Source organism: Brienomyrus brachyistius, chromosome 8 (genome assembly GCF_023856365.1).
Source record: "Brienomyrus brachyistius isolate T26 chromosome 8, BBRACH_0.4, whole genome shotgun sequence".
NCBI classification, from domain to species: Eukaryota; Metazoa; Chordata; class Actinopteri; order Osteoglossiformes; family Mormyridae; genus Brienomyrus; species Brienomyrus brachyistius.
In genome coordinates this window covers 26,068,194-26,088,604 of record NC_064540.1, presented here as the reverse complement: position 1 = coordinate 26,088,604, position 20,411 = coordinate 26,068,194, and the positions used below count along the sequence as shown (strand labels likewise).

At 43.0% G+C, this 20,411-nt stretch overlaps 1 protein-coding gene across 2 annotated transcripts; it reads left to right on the top strand.

The window, feature by feature from the left end:
* Nucleotides 1–2,131: 2,131 nt before the first annotated feature.
* On the top strand, nt 2,132–18,975 carry mov10a (Mov10 RISC complex RNA helicase a). Of its 2 annotated transcripts, XM_049021533.1 has the most exons (22): nt 2,132–2,380; nt 2,690–2,789; nt 4,088–4,329; nt 4,473–4,714; nt 6,000–6,249; nt 6,519–6,653; nt 8,003–8,165; nt 8,245–8,396; nt 8,895–9,077; nt 11,671–11,818; nt 12,350–12,511; nt 13,372–13,475; nt 14,004–14,101; nt 14,543–14,641; nt 14,900–15,008; nt 15,110–15,227; nt 15,779–15,970; nt 16,311–16,382; nt 16,639–16,764; nt 17,138–17,226; nt 17,509–17,627; nt 18,156–18,975. In XM_049021533.1, exons 1-22 carry the CDS (start codon nt 2,259–2,261, stop codon nt 18,194–18,196), a joined length of 3,066 nt encoding a protein of 1,021 aa, XP_048877490.1. In that variant the 5' UTR covers nt 2,132–2,258; the 3' UTR covers nt 18,197–18,975. The 2 variants fall into 2 exon arrangements, with proteins under 2 accessions (XP_048877490.1, XP_048877491.1); XM_049021534.1 differs by lacking the exons at nt 17,509–17,627; nt 18,156–18,975 and having other exon boundaries at nt 17,097–17,231.
* Nucleotides 18,976–20,411: the final 1,436 nt, after the last annotated feature.

The window sequence follows — 20,411 nt, the reverse complement described above, 5'->3', positions numbered from 1 at the left end:
CCACTAATCCATGAAATCCAGAGGAACTTACCATTTATTCTTGACACTATAGACCGCAAATGTGTTTCTGTCCATTTATAGAACAAATGCTCCTTTACAGTCAGGCGTGTCACAGAAACGTATTTAGTAAAATACCCATTACAGTGTTCATCAGAGTCAGCAGATCACAGAGCACTTTGTTCTCAAAGATTCCGTTCATCTTGTTTTGCTAAAAGCTGACGCATCTGTCATAAAATGGTTTATTAGTTCTATCTTCTTTTGCCCATCTCATGTTACAATGGAATTTATAGTAGCGCCAGATAAAATGGGGCATGACAGTATAGTTTAGGTACAGCATTAACATTCTGAGTTAGAAGCTACTTTGAGATGATAGGATTCTGGGAGGCAGACAGAGGAATATGTGTGAGGTAACCTTACAATAGTAGCAGAGTTTCTGGATGATGATCAGAGACATAAATCAGAATAAAATGTAGAGAAACACATGGACGCTGTGCGTTTGTGTACATGTGCCTTTGTACATAGTGTGTATGCAGTATATGTCACATCTTCAGAGTTTGGGATTCAAACTCTGTGTGTGTAAAGTCTGCATTTTCTCTTTGAGTCATTCAGGATGCCTCCTGCAGCCCATAGACATGCAACCAGGCAGACTTCTTCCTTCTTCTAACAGGTTATATTAGTCAGGCTTGCCAGGCGCCTGGAGTCTATCCTAGCATATTGCACAAGGCTGGTTTACACCCTGGATGGATACCAGTCCATTGCAGTGCTGATTCACACATTATGGGAAATTTAGAAACACCCATTAGGATAATGACAAGCAGGTGCAAAACTGGCCATTGGGAAGTTTGGGCATTTTCTTGGTGGGCCGGTCTGGTGAGGACGGGTCTCTCTTTTTCAACCTCAGCATTGTATAACATTTACTAGGGATGCTCAACCTCTTGGTCGATCTCTGCATGTTTCTAGATCAACTACAAGAGATGATAATACTGTATTTCACAAAATATACCAAGGGGAGCCAGCAGAAATAAGGATATGACTCTCTGTCACCCCCCCCCCCCACACACACACACACACACACACTCACATTCACACTTGTATTCACATCTTTTTGCGGACTCTCCATTCATTTCTATGGGAAAAACCCTACTCCCAACAATGACACCCTTAACCCCTACCCAGCCCTAACCTTTACTATAAATAAGCAAACAAAATATGAGACTTTTGGCATTTTTACATTTTTTTTAGATGTTTTCATAAAACTGAGTTTCCCTTTATGGGGACCAAAGAAATCGCCCCCACAACATCAAAATAACAGGTCCTCACAAGGTAACAGGTCCTAACACCCCCCCCCCCCCCCCCCCCCCCCACACACACACACACATACACACAGATTAGGTATCTATATCTTTCTAGGGATTTTACATTCAATTCCTTTTTATAACCATAACCATAAGTAGCCAAACGTGCAAGACCTTTTGATTCAATTTTGTGGCCCTGGAAAAAAAAGCTTTCATAAGGTCAAAATAACAAGTCCCTACAATGTACTATATACAAGATTAAACGCAGAAGGCATACATGGGATTTGAACCTACGTTCCTAAGAGGGATGAGTCAGTGGTGATTCCCACTGAGTCACCATGACACTACAGCCTAATATCATTTATACATTGAAAAGTTAGCTTTGGATTTGCAACAGCTGGAGTATAGAATAGAACAGAATAGAATAGAATAGAATAGAATAGAATAGAATAGAATAGCTCCGTAACTCTCACACACAGAGATGCTGATAATGACGATGATAAACAACATAGCTAGATCTTTCTAAATAGTAGTTTCTTCATTCACTTAACTACATGTTTTACGATTGCGGGGGGGGGGTAATATTGTAATGAACACAGGGACAGCACTGGACAGGGGAAATACAGTTGGGCTGACAAATGCAGCTGATAAATGCAATTGATTATTCATCATACATTAATCTGAACACCTCGAAAAAAAATGAACAGACGAATAGATTTTATCTTCAAAATACACTTTAAAATCGCATCGCTTGTCTTACCCTTCTAGTCTAAGATGATTTCTATGCGCCGTTCTGCCCCCCTCGGCTGCGTCTCGTGGACGTAAACGGTATTAATCCGCCAGCTTCCCGTCCAGCCTCTCACGCAGCTCATCTCCGCCCAGCCGATTCATTCTTCTTCTTTTTCTCATTACGAGAAACTTTCTCTCCTTTTAGTCGTCCTTTGTATTGCTGAACACACAAGCATGCCTAATCTAAAATCGTGTTTCGATAGTGGGCTGGAATTTATAGACTTCCTGGGAGAGGGGACATCAGAAACCAACAAAGATAAACTTAAAGAGATCTACGACAAAAATTTCAGAAACAGGTAATGCAGCCTTACGCCGTGTCTAGTCGGTGTTTGGCCGTGAGGCTGCGCACCTGTGCCGATGGTCGCCGGACCGCCAATTTTATCTGCATATGTGTGTATTCTGTATTATTTCTTTCGCATTGTCACCTGGGTAACTAACTTCCTCGTTGTGTAGACTTAATAAAACGGAACTGAATCTTTTACACAGTGAAACTAGTGTGCACATATACACGCACCATCCATTTACCCACCCACCCATATTAACGCTTATCTTGATGTGGGTTTGTAAACGCACATGCATTTTTCATTTTCTTCTTTTCCTCATAGAAATGGAATAAAAGAGCCGTCGTTTTCAAATGTTATATTTGCATTGGCAACTTTCGGCAGAGCCTATAGGAAGGGGAAGAAAATATATCTGAATACAAAGGTAAGGATATGATATGATATGATATGATATGATATGATATTATACTCTAGGGTTGTGCTTTCTATACATACCTGGGAAACACACACTCAATCGGGATTAAGTTGATGTCCTTTAAAATACTCCTTTGGCAAACAGGAGCCTGCGGAGCTGGCTCTTCTGCAAACATGCAGGTCTAAAAAGTACAGCGTTCATTATTATTAAGCGCTGATCGAGTCGCTATTGATTGCCGGCGACATATATACAGTCCCACACGATATTCCGTCTTCTGTCAAATATTTATTTGTGTGTCGTATCAAAAGCTTGGATGTTGTAAACCGTGACACATACTTTCGCACCGAGAAGCATTCAAAAACAGCAGGCTTTGACAGTTTTGTAAATCGACTTGACACTACGATTGTGGTTTTCTATAGGTGGTAGCAACTGCACAGGAAACACGGATGATGGGGGGTCTTTGTAATTTTTGTATTATGTCATATGACATGCTTTTTCATCATCTGAAAGGCAGACCTGTAGTTTTAGAACTGTTTGGTTAGTTAAGACAAATATTTGATTTTTATAGCTCACTAAAGATGACGGTTTCGTTTTCTGCTGTTTTTTTTTTCATGTGGTGGGCAAGAAATGAAACGGAAAGACCACAGCTGTGTTCTTTTTTTTGTAGTTTTCTGTAATGGAAAGTATACCGTTAGTAGAGGGAAATCCCAAAGATGTCAGTCTTTTGCAGGTACTGCCAGGGTCTCACTGCTGCACCAGTCCAGTGCATTAGGATTCACTGTTGGTTATTCACAATACTTGTTTATCATATATCTGTGGTGGTTGGGTTTTCAGTGTTTTTTTCCAATTGCAATTGGTCAAAAATAGCAGCAACAAGTGGTGTCTTGTGCTACTTTGCGGATGAACTAAAATGGAACTTTTATAGTAATTTTATTTTTACTGCACACTCACAAGGGTGACTTTTTAAGTCATATTGTGGATGATTTTGTTTTACCTTTCAATCATATTATGGTTTTAGTGTAAAACGTTAGAAGGTTCAGTAATGGTAAAAATGCCGGATTATCATATCCAGCTGTTTGCTTTAAATCAGGGGTGGGGAACCTGATCCGTGGATGTTATCAGTCAATAACAGAGGTCATCCCAAAAACCAGCACCCATGGAAATGGTTCTCCACCTGATTTAAACCCAAAAACTGGTCCTCTACAAAAATATAAAGGAGCCGCTCTCATTACTAAGCCTATTCACTGTTGTTTTTGAGGTGGCTGGAAGCTCTTTGGATCTGCTCATCTTCTTCCTTATGGGCCTAGGTGCATATCTGCAGTGGTGACCAATGGTCCAAACCTTGTCAGAAGAACAAGTCTGCTGTTCAGCCTGTACCAAATGGGGGATCTTCTGATTCTTCTACACGCATGGCTTCCCCTGCCAGTGCTGTGCCCTCTGCTGACCCTGCCCCTAGCACCTCTAGTGCCTCAATGTTTGCATTAGAGCCAAGTTCAAATGCTGTGAAGAAGCGGGTGAAGGCAGTGATCAGGGGCTTGCGGGATAACAGGTAAGAGCAGAAATCTTGGCTGCACGCCAGCCTTGACTTAGACTCTGTGCTTTTCATCATGGAATCGGGATCTTAACTTTTGTTTTGTTAATTGTTTGTAGCAGTGAATGCCACGTGACTCACTCTCTGTTCATCTGTAACAGGAAATACTTCATCTCAGACAAGGAGGGAATTGTGATCACCTCAGACCATAAAATAAACAATGGCAAGATCAAGATCACCACCCAATCCATCCAAATGACATATGTGGTGAAGTTCTTCATCCAAAGCAACGCCACCAATCCTGTCCACCTTACCTTGTACACGTTCCTGTGCAGGATGTGTTGCTTTTCACTAGAGGATGAGAAGAAGGTGACACCAGCCGCTCCTTATCTCCTCAACCAAGGTGAGGAGCTGGGTATGAATGAGAATGTTTTGAAAGTTATTTTTGTTTCATTTCCATTTTCTCCCATTCCCTTTTACATTGTGACAGTTCTGTACCATTCTGTCCTGTTCCCTTTCATTTTGAGTCTTTCATTCTCCCACTTTGAGGACATTGAAGTTGGCATACTGCTCGCTCAATCATCCAGTATCCAGCTGTTCCCTTGTCACAAAGTCTGTTGACAAAAGACGTGACTTATCATCCTAAAATGCGTAGAAATGCGACAGATAACAAAATAAGGCCTAAGAAGAACCATGAATCCCATAGTTCCCCCTTTATTCCTCATCATACGATGGCTAGAATCACAGTTAACAAGGGCTTTAATGACACTGTTTGCCCAGGGTTTGGTATGTATCGCGGTTTTGGGACCACAGTATATTATCAAACCGCTCGGTACACCATCTGTTGTTGTGTAATTAAATTCTAGCTAACCCCTGGTTATTAGGGAAAAACCCCGTCTTGTATTTGCGACAGTACTTGTAGGAAAATGACAGGTATATCATAATACCATGGCTCACGTGTGGATCGAACCCTGGGGGGCGTACAGAATGGTTTGACAGTATAACGTGTAACGTAACACAGTAGAGTAAACATGTTGCGGCCAAGCTAAATATACGATTATTTGTAAAAATAAAGACTTCATTGTTTGATTAAAGGGTGATGTGTTTTTTTTCTTAAACATAAGGATACAGAAATCTTACCATTATAACTCTACCATTAACCCTTAATGATATAATTAGTAACAAGCTGAAAGTGCAGAAAAAATGCAATAAATAATAGCTTATGAGTACTTGTATCTACTGCCTTGTGAACCACAGGCCTTTCACATGCTATAGCATGTGACCTCGCCATGTAAAGTAAAGTAGACTGATTGTGTCTCCGGCAGGCATCCAGTCTTTGATTATAGAACATGTTGATGACTGGTAGGCAGATACAGGCCCGGCAAGCGGGGCAGACTAAAGCACATTATTCCTGAAGCCCCACCATCTAACTCCACTTCAGCCATTTCATCTTGCTTGTGCCATCAGTCCTTTAAGATTCCACAAAGGTTGAGCAAGTTCCATTCTATACCCTTAACTGGGTAGACATTGTACAATTTTATTTAACTCTCATTTGAATTTGCTTCTATATTTATTATCTGTTGTATGCATGTTGTATATGCTTTTCTGCTGCTAAATGACACTTCGCTGCTCTGTGTGCAGTTACAATAACGATCATCTTCCTGTCTTAACTGTCTTTCCACTCACAGGTGATCGCTATGAAGTTGAGGTTCACTTTAGACCTCCTTCCATTGGCTTCTTCCCAGTCAGCCTTGCCTTTGAGTTCAGGCAGTGTCCACGTGCGAACACCAAGCCCATATATGTGGTGCGTGACATAGAGGCCACGGTCAGGTCTCCCCTGGAGCAAATGCTGGGGCCAGAAGCTCCCTACAAACCCTATCAGGCCCCTGTACCCCGGGCAGTGCACACAATAGTGGAAGAAGGAGAGCCTCCTGAAAGGTGCGGGAACACAATACTCACTGCATCCAAAGTGACCTCAGACTTAACTGAAAATTCAAACCTGGTAGCGCCTAAAAGGCTGTATGCCACACTGAGGATATCTATGACCAAACTGCAGTATCAGTAAATTTATTAACAAATAAGTAAAGACATAAATGTCAAGCTGTTATTTTGAGATTTTGTAGTATGAAAATAATGTCTTCAGTTTGGTTTTTGAAAGTAGAAGGAAATTGTTTTATTGCAAATTCAATAACATTATAATGTTTTAGTTGCGCTGCACAGCAAATGAAGGTGAAACTTGGTCCTTACAAGTACCCAGCATACCTGAAGGAACTGGCGACAGGAAGGCTGGCTGACACCGAGATTTTATCACCGACCGCGAAGCAAAATCTTCGTTCAGTCAAGTATGTGTCAAGTGTGATTTTTAAAATACCTATTTGAGCAGATAGAGGAAAGAATATTACTAATGAAGAAACTAAATCGCCTGTCGTCTTGCAAAATGTTGGGCTACAGTGAATCTTTTAAAGAGCTTTGTATAAAGTAATGTCTTGAGTAGCATACCAAAAACATGTCTTGGTGGTTTCTTGGTAGCTTGCTTGCTTGTTGTATATAAAAGTTAATTTTGTACAGTACAGAGGGCCTTTAAGATGGAGAAGCATGGTTAAAACTAGAAAAAATGAGAATTTATTAGTTATGGTATGGCTATTGTGGGAGAACTTTTTACCTACTTCAGCAAATTACAGTTGAGAGGGAAAAGTTTGCAAAGCCTTTGGTGTTATCAGGGTTTCTGAATGAATGGCTTCTAAGAATGATCTGAACTTCTTCTAAGGCATAACAATTATTGACACATATTCATTGAACAAATGATTTAATCAAAGCTATTGATGGTCAAGTATGTGAACTTCTATGGTAATAATCTCTTGAATTGAGGGTGTTCTTGAATAGAGTCAATTCAGGTGTGACTTTGCACTGTCATCTTTAAAATGTGCATATGCAGCAGAAATTTTGTTTTCCCTGCTGTTTACAGCAAACTTTCAAGTGCATCGTGGTCCAGTGAAGGCTTTTCTCAAAACTCTGAAAATGCTGCATCATGCAACATGACAATGATCCAAAACACAGGAGTAAATCGGCAACACAGTGGCTTGAAGAGAAGTAATTCTGTATTTCAGAATGTACAGTGTTCAGTTAAGGCTATAAATTATTATGTTAGATCAGATTACATTTTGGGAGCTGATCATTCAGAAATCCTGATTACAAGAAGTTCATGGATTTTTTTTAGTAGTAGTAGTAAACAAATTTCCACCTGCGCAGGTTGTATATGGCTCTGCACTTCTGATTGCTGCCAAGGTTACTTGTTAGTCACATGACAGAAGCAGCGTTACTGCTGTTAACAATACGCTTTTCTAACTAGCACAAAAGTCGGTTCACATGCGGCTTCCTCATGTGGTTGTAGTGGTGTTTTTGATACATTTTAGGAAATACATCTGAGATTTGTAAGGATCTAAGTGAGACTTGCTTATATATAATTGTAACACAGTTTTCGCAGTACTGCGTACACTCCAACAATTGTCCTGCTGTGTTAGCCGGAAGTTTTAACTTCCCTTTAGCAGAAAGTCTTAAGTTCCCTTTATGCATTAGTGATTGATGTTAGAGCTTAATATATGCCGTCACACATTTTCTGCAATTGATGGCTTTTTTTCCAGTAACCAGTGGGAATATGTGGAGAGTGATGGGTTTTCTGGGATTCTTCCAGGGCCCTTCTTGAGAGCCCACTGACCATGGAGAACTACACTAGGCGCTTCCAACTCCTGCTTCACTTGGAGGAGCTCCAGATGGAAGTCAACATCAAGAAATACAACTTGCATAACCAGCCCATGACCCAGGACAGAACAAACAAGCGACTCCTTGTTCTGCAGGTGAGTGCTGGACCATTGTTGAAGATTCTGGTGAGGCAATGATAGTTTTGAGCTCTGAATGACGTGAACGTTGCTGTAGGTCAAAGGGGTTGCGGAGAACAGGCCATCAGTTTTAAGGGGAGACCACCTTCTGGTATCCAAGGCTGGGGACAAGAGCAAGCCCATCACTTTGTACAAGGGCTACGTGCACAGAGTGGAAATGGAACAAGTCAAGCTTGGCTTCTCTAAGAAGTAAGATGGTCCTCATTGTCCATTGCAAAACCAAAGCTGCCATTTTTCAGGGTTCTAGCTGAGCGGTTTTAAAACCTGTCCTCAGTGACCCCCCCCCCCCAGACAGTCTACTGCAGGGGTCTGCAACTCCAGTCCTGGAGTGCTAGTGCCCAGTTGGTTTTCTATACTACCTGGCTTCTAATGAGCTACACCAGTTCTCAGGTAAATAGCAGGAACATCAGAAGCCAGATAGAATAGAAAAGCTACTGGATAGTAGCACTCCGGGACTGGAAAAAATGAATATTCTAAGAGTATAAAAACTTGACGATGTTTACAGACATCTAAAGTTAACAAAATAAGACTGTGACAACAGAAAGATCAACCACAGTCAGGGCAGATTGCTGCTACTGAAGTGATCTTGTGTGCTGATTGCTGTGGGGAACGCACAATGTGCAATGAAATGTTTTGCCACTTGGGGGTGCTGTGGTCATCCATGTTCTGTCTTTCTTTTTTTTTAAGGCTGTGGCAAGGATTCAAAGGCAACAGGAAGTTTGATGTGGAGTTCACTCACAACCGCTTTCCCCTGCGCCAGCAGCACAGGGCAGTGAACCTGGCTGGCAAACACACACTGGGTTTGGTGCTCTTCCCTGGTGGGCTTGGAAACATGGAGAATCGGGAAGAGCCAAACCTACCCAAGCTCAGGTAACCAGAAAAAATATTATTATTATTGTTGTTATTGCTATCATTGTAGTAGTAGTATTTGTAGTAATAGTACTTAATAACAACAACAATAATAATAATAATAATAAAAAAACACACGTGCCACGCCTGGGTCACATGTGTGTGGAGTTTGCATGTTCTCCCCATGTCATCGTGGGGTTTCCTCCAGGTACTCCGGTTTCCCCCCACAGTCCAAAAACATGCTGAGGCTAATTGGACTTGCTCAATTGCCCGTAGGAGTGCATGTGTGAGTGAATGGTGTGTGAATGTGCCCTGCGATGGGCTGGCCCCCCCATCCTGGGATGTTTCCTGCCTCGTGCCCATTGCTTCCGGGATAGGCTCCGGACCCCCCGTGACCCAGTAGGACAAGCAATTTGGAAAATGGATGGATGGATGGATAATAATAAACTTTTCCTTTTCCCTGCTGTCTGCACATCAACATATAAACAAAACACTGTTAGATGCTTGTCAGTTGCAAAATTATGTATCACTTTTTTCCATGCTTTTCTTTGGAGGTTGTCCATTATTGCATTTAAGAATAACATTTAATGCCCATGTAATTTTACACTGAAAAGGAATTTGTCTTGCCATGGTTCTTGTAATGATGTATAACAAACAACAGAGTACAGATAAGAGATCAGTGAAATATGTCTTGGACATCTGCTTAAAGAGAAATTAAATAGTAATCAAGTTCAGAAATACTTGTGCAGTATTGGATAGCTGCAGTAGTACTTATGTGCATTTGTATTGGTGGCTGTGTACTGTTAGTTGTTCAGGAGGGTCACTGCTTGGGAAAATTGATGTTTTTGTGGCCTGAACTGAGTGGACCCAATTGTCTGCAGTGATGTAAAGTTGGACTCACTGATGGGCCTGCAGAAGTTTAGAAGGTTGAACTTTTTCAGCTGCTGCTGGAAGTACATCCTCTGGAATCGTGGTGATATGGACCATATTGTTCTCCTGCTTCTCCCATCCACCTTCCATAATGACTTGCCCAGTACATGGTTGAGTGAGGAAGCACAAGCCAGAAGGCTGGGTACCTCCTGCACAGGATGTTAATCCATTGCAGGGCACTTTAGCTACAGCAGTTGACCTAGGATTTGTGTTTTTTTGTGACTGTGGGAGGGAAACCCTTGCAAAGACAGGCAGAGCTTTGGGGGTGTAAGACAATATCGATACCCTTAATTATTGTAATATTATGTTTTGCGACACTGTATTGATTCTCAAAAATGCTGTCTTTTTTTAAATTTATTTATAGTCTACATGCACAGATTTGTGGCAGACAGTGGTTCATTTTGTGTTGTGTTTAAACCTCCTACTGCTAGACAGCAGTGTTGTAATTATCTTCAGCCATTTGACTCCAATCCAATGTAACAACGTAAACTGGGACAGGAAGTAGGGCAAGGGTGCGCTGCTAACGTTAGCATTAGCAAACCTAGCTGACTAGTAACGTCAGCACCGATGGCTGAGTCATTAGACTGGCTCCTGCGGTGTACAGAGCTGGAATGTGGGCTCATTTTGGCTTCCACAATAAAGAAAGTACTGAGGAGGTCGAAAAGAGGTATGACGATGCAGGTCGCACTGTCCTGGTTCCACTAAAAAGTCAACCTTTTAACACCACCATATGCATAAAATGTATGAGTTTTTCTTTATACATCTATGACAGTTTTCCTAAAATAAAAAATCAGTATATCGCCTTGCTTACAGTATCAATATTGCAATATATTGAATCATAAGCATGATACATATCGTTCTGCCAGATTCTTGCCAATACAGAGCATGCAACCTATTGTTACTCTATTGTGTAAAAATATCACTCAAGTATTAAAATGTTACTCAAAACTAAGGTGGCTATAAAGTATGTGCACTAAAATGGTATCATTATCTACATATGCTGCTGCATAGTCACCGAAGGAATGCAGCGTTGTGAGTGGACCTAACGCCTGCGTCCCGCCGTGCCGTTCCGTTATTCTCTGTTAACAGGGATGCGTCTCGACAGGTACCTGGCAGGGTCTTCTGAAGAACGCTTTAGTCAGAATTGTGTGATTTTGCTCCTTGTGCCCAAGCCCCCAGCACCAAGCCCTTACTGCACTAACTTCCGGTGTCTCAGCCAAAACAAGCTGCTCCATGTCTTCTGACGCTCCCGCTTATATAAAGATCATCTCTATCGCAGATGTGTGAGGGGAAAAATGAATATAAACACCTTAATGTTCGCATAAATCATTGTCAGCAAGGTGTTGCCTGACTTGTCTGGAATTTACTGTGTCTCAGCTTAAAGCATTAGCTCTCAGCATGAACATTATGCTTTACACTGATTTGAATGATAGTTCTTTTGAAATATATGTGCCCGTTTTATTTACTGTAATAGAGAACACGCTATACATTATGACTTATTTAAATTACAACTAATTTATAAACTGGCATAACCCATGTTGGAGTTCTGATTAATTGATGCAGTAAGCTCAGACTAACATGGTTAGTATCTTAGAAGTTGTGTGATTTCTGCAGATGTTCTTAACTCCATGATGAAGGATGGCACTGGAGCCTGTGATTGACAGATTTGACTCCTTCTCCTTAGCCTTTATGACAAGGACCTCGCGAAAAACAGAGAGCAGTATGCAGCGGTCCAGTGCATCGTATCTGGAGCATCCAGACCAGCTCCCTATGTGGTGTTCGGACCCCCCGGGACTGGAAAAACTGTTACCATAGTGGAAGCCATCAAACAGGTATTTTGAAATGTCATTCTAAGTCCTTGCCAAGTTATTCAAACTGAGCTTCATCTGAATAGTAGGCGGTCAGAATAAGGTCATGTAGTCCTACCTCAGTTTATAAGCTTTGAAGTTTGGGTTTGTTATATTAATTTATGATCAGTATGGAGGGTTACGCCTGTCATTGCTTGCCTGATTAACATTTCCATGGGACCTGCATATCATCCATTAAAGTTTTTCATAGAATTAGACTAAGGTATATGAAATTTGCTTCTTAGACAGTAGGATATGTATTAGGACTTTTTTGATAAAAAGCTTTTCCGTCATAGTCTGTGGGTCATATGCCTCATTTGAATGGAAGCTTCATACAAATCACTGAGTGTTTCATCCCCATATACACTATGGTTATCCTTCCTATAGCACCGGGGGTTCAAGGGAATTTGTGCAGTTCAAACAGAAATATTTACTTGTTGAGTCAGAGGATGAAAGAGCCCAGTGTCAGCCTGGGCTTGGCATGAATTCTGCTCTGAAGCTGTCCTTCTGTACCAGGTGTGGAAGCTGAACCCTCAGGCCTGTGTCCTGGCCTGTGCCCCCTCCAACAGTGCCTCGGACCACCTGTGTGAGTGTGTGCGGAAGCACATTGACTCAGATAGCATGTTCCGCCTCTACGCCCCAAGCCGGGACCCTCGGTCTGTGCAGACGGCACTGCTGGTAAGGGATTGGTGAGTGGTGGTGTCCGAAACCAACCACGACTGCGTGCGGGTTCTCGGTCACGTCCCAAACCAACCACGACTGCGTGTGCGTTCTCGGTCACGTCCCAAACCAACCACGACTGCGTGTGCGTTCTCGGTCACGTCCCAAACCAACCACGACTGTGTCTGGGTTCTCGGTCACGTCCTAAACCAACCACGACTGCGTGTGCGTTCTCGGTCACGTCCCAAACCAACCACGACTGCATGTGCGTTCTCGGTCACGTCCCAAACCAACCACGACTGCGTCTGGGTTCTCGGTCACGTCCCAAACCAACCACGACTGCGTGTGCGTTCTCGGTCACGTCCCAAACCAACCACGACTGCGTGTGCGTTCTCGGTCACGTCCCAAACCAACCACGACTGCGTGTGCGTTCTCGGTCACGTCCCAAACCAACCACGACTGCGTCTGGGTTCTCGGTCACGTCCCAAACCAACCACGACTGTGTGTGCGTTCTCGGTCACGTCCCAAACCAACCACGACTGCGTCTGGGTTCTCGGTCACGTCCCAAACCAACCACGACTGCGTCTGGGTTCTCGGTCACGTCCCAAACCAACCACGACTGCATCCGGGTTCTCTGTCGCGTCCCAAACCAACCACGACTGCGTGCGGGTTCTCGGTCATGTCCCAAACCAACCACGACTGCGTGCGGGTTCTCGGTCATGTCCCAAACCAACCACGACTGCGTGCGGGTTCTCGGTCATGTCCCAAACCAACCACGACTGCGTGTGGGTTCTCGGTCACGTCCCAAATCAATGAACCTGTGCAGACTCTGCAGTAGCCTGTTCTTTGAAATGCTCCATGCCCATTTCTTTCACAAGGGTTGCAGTAACTATGATGCGAGGCTGGACTGTTTCGTGCTCCCCTCGATGGAGACCCTAATGGGATACAAGGTCATCGTCTCCACAGTGGTGACTGCTGGGAGGTAGGGACCGATTTGTTGCTGCAGGTTTTAAGGTCAAAGCCTGCCCAGCCGTGTCATATGTGCTAAAGTGCTCGAAAAAGAAACGGGAAATTAGCTCGCAAAGAGCTGGCAGCGATACCGTAAGTCGAATAGGCGCTATTTTAATAACTGATGGGATTATGGTATTGGACAGTATGCTGGTTAGACCTGTAAGTGAAAGTGTGGCCAGTCCCAGGAGAAGCCTGTGAGCAAGAGCACTTCAGCAAGGTCCTTCAGCTATATTTGGAACCCTCCAGCTGAATAACCAGGGAAAACATATTAAAGGAAGCTACATGTTTTAAGACTGCCGTGCAACAGAATTAATGGATCTTTTGGCCATTGAGCTTTAACACATAATTATTCCAAATTGTTTTTCTTGGAGATCGTTGAGTAAGAGTTCAGGAAAAGTCCCTGGTAGCTTGTAGCTGGGAAAGCTGAGAGCTTGACATTGTGATGTGAGCGATGACATTGTGATGTGAGCGATGACATTGTCTTCGCCCCCCTGGGCAGGCTGGTGTCTGGCGGCGTCCCCACTGGCCACTTCACACACATATTTGTGGATGAAGCAGGACATGCCATGGAACCGGAGTGCCTTATAGCCATTGCAGGTAAATGCTGAGAGGAGGGTTCTTGATGTGAAGATTCTGCCAGGAGAATAAATGCCACATGACCAGGTAAAAACAGGCCACTGTGTCCCAATAGAGTTGTTGTGTTTTTTTTTTGTTTTTTTTTGGCCGATGTCAGACATAGTTGATGAAACTACATGCAGCAGTACTGCCTATCTTTGCTTACAGAATTGAAACTAAGCCACAGTGTATGAGGATAGCAGGTGGAGTAGCGGCTAAGGAACTCAGCTGTAGGGTTTCCGGGTACTGATGCAAATTCCTGGTGTGCTTGTGCTTTTATATGGTTGAACAAAGCATTTAGCCCAGTTTTTATTGGACAGTATTTAGTGGACAGTTTAGCAAAATAAAGGAAAGCTGTAAGTATTAAAATATCCAGGGAAATTAGTAACTGCTGACTGGTTGAATCTTTTCTCATTTCCCCAGGCCTGCTTCAGCCTGGCACTGGGCAGCTGGTGTTGGCGGGAGACCCCAAACAGCTGGGCCCCGTCCTGCAGTCTCCTTTGGCCATACAGTATGGATTGGGTGAGGATGTACCACGCGTTTACCACCTTCTCCACTCATCGTGTTGGGTTTTTGGGTGACCTTCTGTCGGTCCCCTGCCTTGGGTCTTAATTGCTTGACTGAAGTTATCATTTAGATATGACGGAAACGAACCATCGATATATGCAACTGTGTATATCGCAGAGGTGAGGTGGAAAGCAGCAGGACTCGGAAGTGGGTTAAAAATGAGTGTGCAGGTGAATGATGGTGATTATCCATCTGTGTGATTGATGATCGCAGGACTTTCCTTACTGGAGAGGCTGATGCAGTACAATCCTCTGTACCAGAAGGAGGAGCAAAGCGGAAAGTTCGACAGCCGCTTTGTCACCAAGCTGCTGCAGAACTACAGGTGCTCCTCCGCCTCCTCCATCTGTACCTTTGCTGGCGTCCCACAGAGCGGGGACTTGGGGAGCAAGCGCTGACATCTCGCTGCCCCCATCTCCCACTCAGGTCCCACCCGGACATCCTCCACATCCCCAACGAGCTTTTCTACGACGCCGAGCTGCAGGTGTTTGCCGACAGGAAACTCAGAGAGTCGTGCTGTCAGTGGGAGCACCTGCCCCAGCAGGTAGGAGATGGGGTGCTTACAGATCGTCAGTCACATCTCTCCCAGCCCAGGAGCTGCTCCATCAAGCCTGCCTGCCTGCAGGCCAAGGAGAAATGTAGGCCACACGTAGCACGCAGCATTTTTATGAACAAGCTGTACAGGTGATTTTTCCGGAGGGAATAAAATAGAAAAGACAAACCCCATTCTGCCAGGATAAGGAAAATCCTCCAAATTGTTCCTCACACCCTGTCAAGAAATCCGGTTTGTCTGGTATATCTTATTAATTTTGCTTCATAAAAAATTGCGATGTCCATGTGCAGCTCAACCGGTTAGGACTATATCCTATGATAGGAAGGTTGCTGGTTTGAATTCTGGGGTCAGCAGACTGACGCTGCCTTTAAGTTTTCAATGCACGAAAATGTGCTGAGGACAGAATAAAAAAATGATTGGTTATCTCTCTGAACCAATCAGATGTCTTGATCCCACCTCCTCTACAATATGTATTCTATAATGCAGCCGTAACGGGGGCCCATTTGACTACTGCTGTCTGACCCTGTGTGGCTCCTCCGCAGGGCTTCCCGGTGATATTCCATGGCGCGATGGGGAAGGACGAGCGCGAGGCTAACAGCCCCTCTTTCTTCAACGCGGCAGAGGTCCATGAGCTCATAGAGTACTTGAAGAAGCTGCTCCCACCAGCGGGTGAGAGAGGCTCCGGCATCCTGTCTCCGAGTGAGATTGGCATCATCTCACCATACAGAAAACAGGTGGGGTGGCACCACTCATTGAGTGGCTCCAGGGGTGAGGAGTCTGTTAGGGTTGCCAGGAAAGGGCAGACCCTGTGCTCTGACCCTAAGCTTCGCTATTACCTCTGTGTGTGTGCTTGTGTCATGTGGGAGATGAGGTGAGGTATGCGAACATCAAGAATTCGCTCTGTACTTCTATATGCCTGGCAAATAAAGTATCATTATGATTATGATTATTATTATTAGTGATCCCCACCACCTCAAAACGTTCCAAAAAGGAATTTTCTGGATGCCAGAGAATTTGAATTTGTTGTGTTCAGTGATTTAAAAAAATAAAAAATAATAATCGATTATTGTACAGGTTGAAAAAATCCGGAAAGCCATCAAACATGTTAAGGAGCTGAACCAGCTGAAGGACATTCAGTATCTGACGGTGAGTTTGTAGTTATTAATCATCAAAGGTATTGGGAAATATAAATTAGACTGGTATCACAAACAAATACCCTGGGATATAAGGTAACCTCACTCTTCTACTATCTACATGCTGTTGGCTCAATATGTGTTAACTTACTACATGTATATTTATCTTCTAATCAATAAAATAGTATATAGTTATCCATAGATTTAGGTAATGACAGCACAGAGGTCTGGTAGAATAGGAACTTGAGGATCTTGCTGGCCTCCTTCAGGTGGGATCAGTGGAGGAGTTCCAGGGCCAGGAGCGCAAGGTCATCATGGTCTCTACTGTGCGCAGCAGCGCCACCTACGTCAAGATGGACCAGGACTTCAACCTGGGCTTCCTTACCAACAAGAAGGTACGCGGCCCTTGTGCTCTGCTGGCTTCTCTTCATGGGAGCTGGGAAGGAGTGAAAATGTGGACCGATTGGAGATTCCTGAGGACTGCTTTGGGAACACTGGTTTAGGGGACAGACATTCCCATAATAACCTTGATTGTATTTAAATACTGGCATTTTAACAGCCCTCTAATAATAATTACCTCATTAACAAAACCACACAGGTACAAAAATCACATACGTGTACAGTAATTTCTGTTTCATTTAGAAATACGAATAGGTTCATTTGCAGTTTATTTAAAAATTCTGTTATTTTTGACAATCATAGCTATCTTCACTTGGTTTGCTTACAGATCGGCTGTAGACATGACCATGAGTTGCTTTGACATTTCAGAGGTTCAACGTGGCCATGACCAGAGCCAAGGCCCTGCTGATTGTGGTAGGAAACCCTGTCATTCTCTGCAAGGACCCCACCTGGAAGCGGTGAGTGGCAGTTGCAGAGAGATTGGACCTGGAGGAGCGTATGAGCTTCCCATGACCTTCACACAGGGGCGTCCTCATTGATTATTTTCTTTAATTATATTACCAGTTAGGAGCACTAGTGCTCAGTAGACAGTCTCTTCTTTTTATGGGAGGATCCGTATCATAGCAGTTCACAGCCCTGAAATACAGCTGGGGTTTAAACGTCTTTTGGAATCTTTTGGTCCAGTAACTCTCACAAAGCGGGCAGAACCTGAGCGCGCTTTTGCATGCGGGCTCTTCCAGGTTCATTCATTATTGCAAGGAGAGAGGGGGTTACACCGGGTTTGACTTGGCCGAGGTGGAGGAGGAAGATGATGTGCTGATGCGACTGGCCACTCTCAGCATCCAGCCTGAGCCGGAAGGTAGGATCAGTACCAGCCAGACTCATGGTGAACCTCTGTGTATCATTTAAAAAATGAAGTCTGTGCTCACAGATGGTGCCTTGAAAATGCATGTCTTACTTTTTCTTATATCCAGTACACTGACCTCTTAAAAAATGTTTAAATAACACATTTTGGATATTTGTAATAGGTTTTTCTTAAGACTTATTTTCTTACACATGCCAGACCCACAATTCATTGATAGCTACTAATGAAATGCAGGCAAGCCAGTTTGAATCTTTATGTTGTGCATCTGAAGCTAGAGTATGCTGCCCATAACGTGTATTTTGTGTGCCAGTATTTCCATACTGGAACATTTTATTTCCTAAAATAAAGCACTGCATATACTTAAATAGAATAGGTATAGTCCATTTAATGACTGGAAAAAATTAATTTAAATTTAGAAATATATAGACAGAAAACATGGAACTTTTGTGTTGTGGACTCCCAGCAGTCCCAGGACTAGTAAAGTGAGGGTAACATGGCCTCCTGTCCCATCCCCCCTGGCAGTGGCTGGATCCAGAATGGAGGAACCACCTTCTGTGCCCTGAACAGACAAAAGCAAGCTGGTCTCCGGTTTGATGGGCCATCATGTGAGAGGGCGACCATAGCGACATCCGGGGCTTTTCCACTGTGCTAAGATGCACAGAAACGATTCTCTAATAGACAGGAGCTGCCAGCTGATCCAGTTTAGACCTCTTAATCGCTGCACGAGATACTTCTAAATAAACACAGAATTAAATTTTTGTGCAAGTGCCTTAACCTGCATTTGGTAAAATTTTAGAATTTACTTTGATGCCTTTGGGGGGACGAATACAAGGAAAAGAATTAAGTAATAACTTCACAAATTATGCCTTAATTTTTAATAGCGCTGTTTATGAAAACTATTTAGCGTGGATGCAGAGCTCTGCTTCCCTACTCGAAAGGGAAATCTGACTTTGAGTGGTTGTCAGGATGTTTGTCATGGATGGTTAATCAGACCCAGCCCGCCTGCTACATTTTTAGCACCTACCTGTTTTTTTTACTTGCCGTTTAATAATTTGTGTCAAGAATTATAAGCCTCCTAACACTGACAGCTGCAAAATTTGAATTAAACTGTGTGGGTTGTTAAAATTTTGCCATACTTCGTAAGGAATGCGTTCATTTTCATATGCATCAACTGACAATCATAAAGCTCTTAAATTTCTGTAACCTGTTTGGATTTATGCCTTTGGAGAATGTAAGTATGTTTATCATAATGCCCCAGTTTCTCAGAGGTATCTTGTTAAACTTTTTTTTTTTTTACTTGACGAAATAATAAAGTCGTTAAAATTAAGCTGTTCACACTGTATATTAGGATGAGTTTCTGTAAATGTTATAATGTTGACCATAATGCTAATGTGCAGTTATTGTGTCCGTTAGACATTTTTTATCCTTTAATTGAAAATAAGGCTCATAAGCCAGCACTCTTTGGCAAGCAACTCCAGGGACACACAGGCAGAAGCCCTAGTGGCTAGATGGAGAATTGCACTTTATTCAGAATATTTCTTGAGGTTTGATGCATTGGCAGGTTGGAATTTCAGAGGTCCATTTCCAAGTATTTATTATTTTAATGTTTCCTAGCTTTTTGGACTAATGTCATCATTTCTGGTATGTACATGAATGCCGTTGGTGCTCCAGTAGGACTGTGCGATGCTTTGAGTTATTGATTCTGTCAACCAGCAGTAACAAACATCAGTCAGGAAAATCAGGATCGGCTGCTCAAGAAAATGTATTAATCTGCAAAAGTGTCATCTGTAGACGTTCTTTCTTAGCATAATTTCCTGCTGGCAAGTGCTGTGGGGATATCATTTCCATGGTTTGTAGCCAGATGAGCAAAGTGGCAAAGCACTGTGCTATTGGACCAAGCTGAGGTGGACCCTGAGGTGGGGGCTGGAGATCCATCAAGCCTCTGTGAGTGAGTCACTTGGCGCAGAATGCTCATATATGAAAAATCCCGTTTCCAAAACTGCTTATTAACAGTGCAACCTTGTTACAGCACCATATACTGCTCTAGTGGTCATATAGATGAATTCACAAAACATAATCTGTATAACCCAGAATCTGTGTAACCATGTATTAATACTAATTAATCAATCTTTGTATCTTACCATCTCCCACAAAAGTGACCTGTACACCTGCTTAACTAGCTTATAGTTCTGCATTCAGTTTCAGAATGATTTGACTTTGGGGTATTGGCTTAATAATTACACCTTCAAACTATATGCCCCTCATTCCTTGGATGTATCTGTTCTTTGAGGGCTTGACTGATGGCTAACAGATCACCATTACTGGTAGATTAGCAAAACTATTCTTTTTCTCTTCTGATATCATCATATGCCTGATGAGACCAGTCCATGCCAAGAGTTTGATGTCTGCTTGTGTTAGGACTGGATCGGCACTTTAAACCCAACTGAACGTCTCCACCTGTTATTTTGAAGTACTGTGTTGTACTGTGGGTACTTTATGTTGTCCCTTATAATCCTTCCCCATATCAGTATTTCCTTTTTGGAGGTACTATCTCCGAAAAAACTGACGTTGCCTCAGTTCAGCTCTGTATAGCCTCCAGCTACTTAGTGGTCTTCAACTGACAAAGTAGTAACTGTCATGCTTGAGAGAAGCAGTAATTATATTAGAAGTGTCAGGACTGGGTATTCAGCTTGTTTAAGTCAAAATCTTGTCAGACAAAGGTAACAAAGAACTTCCATCCATCCATTTTCTGAAGCTGCTTGTCCTATTCAGGGTCGT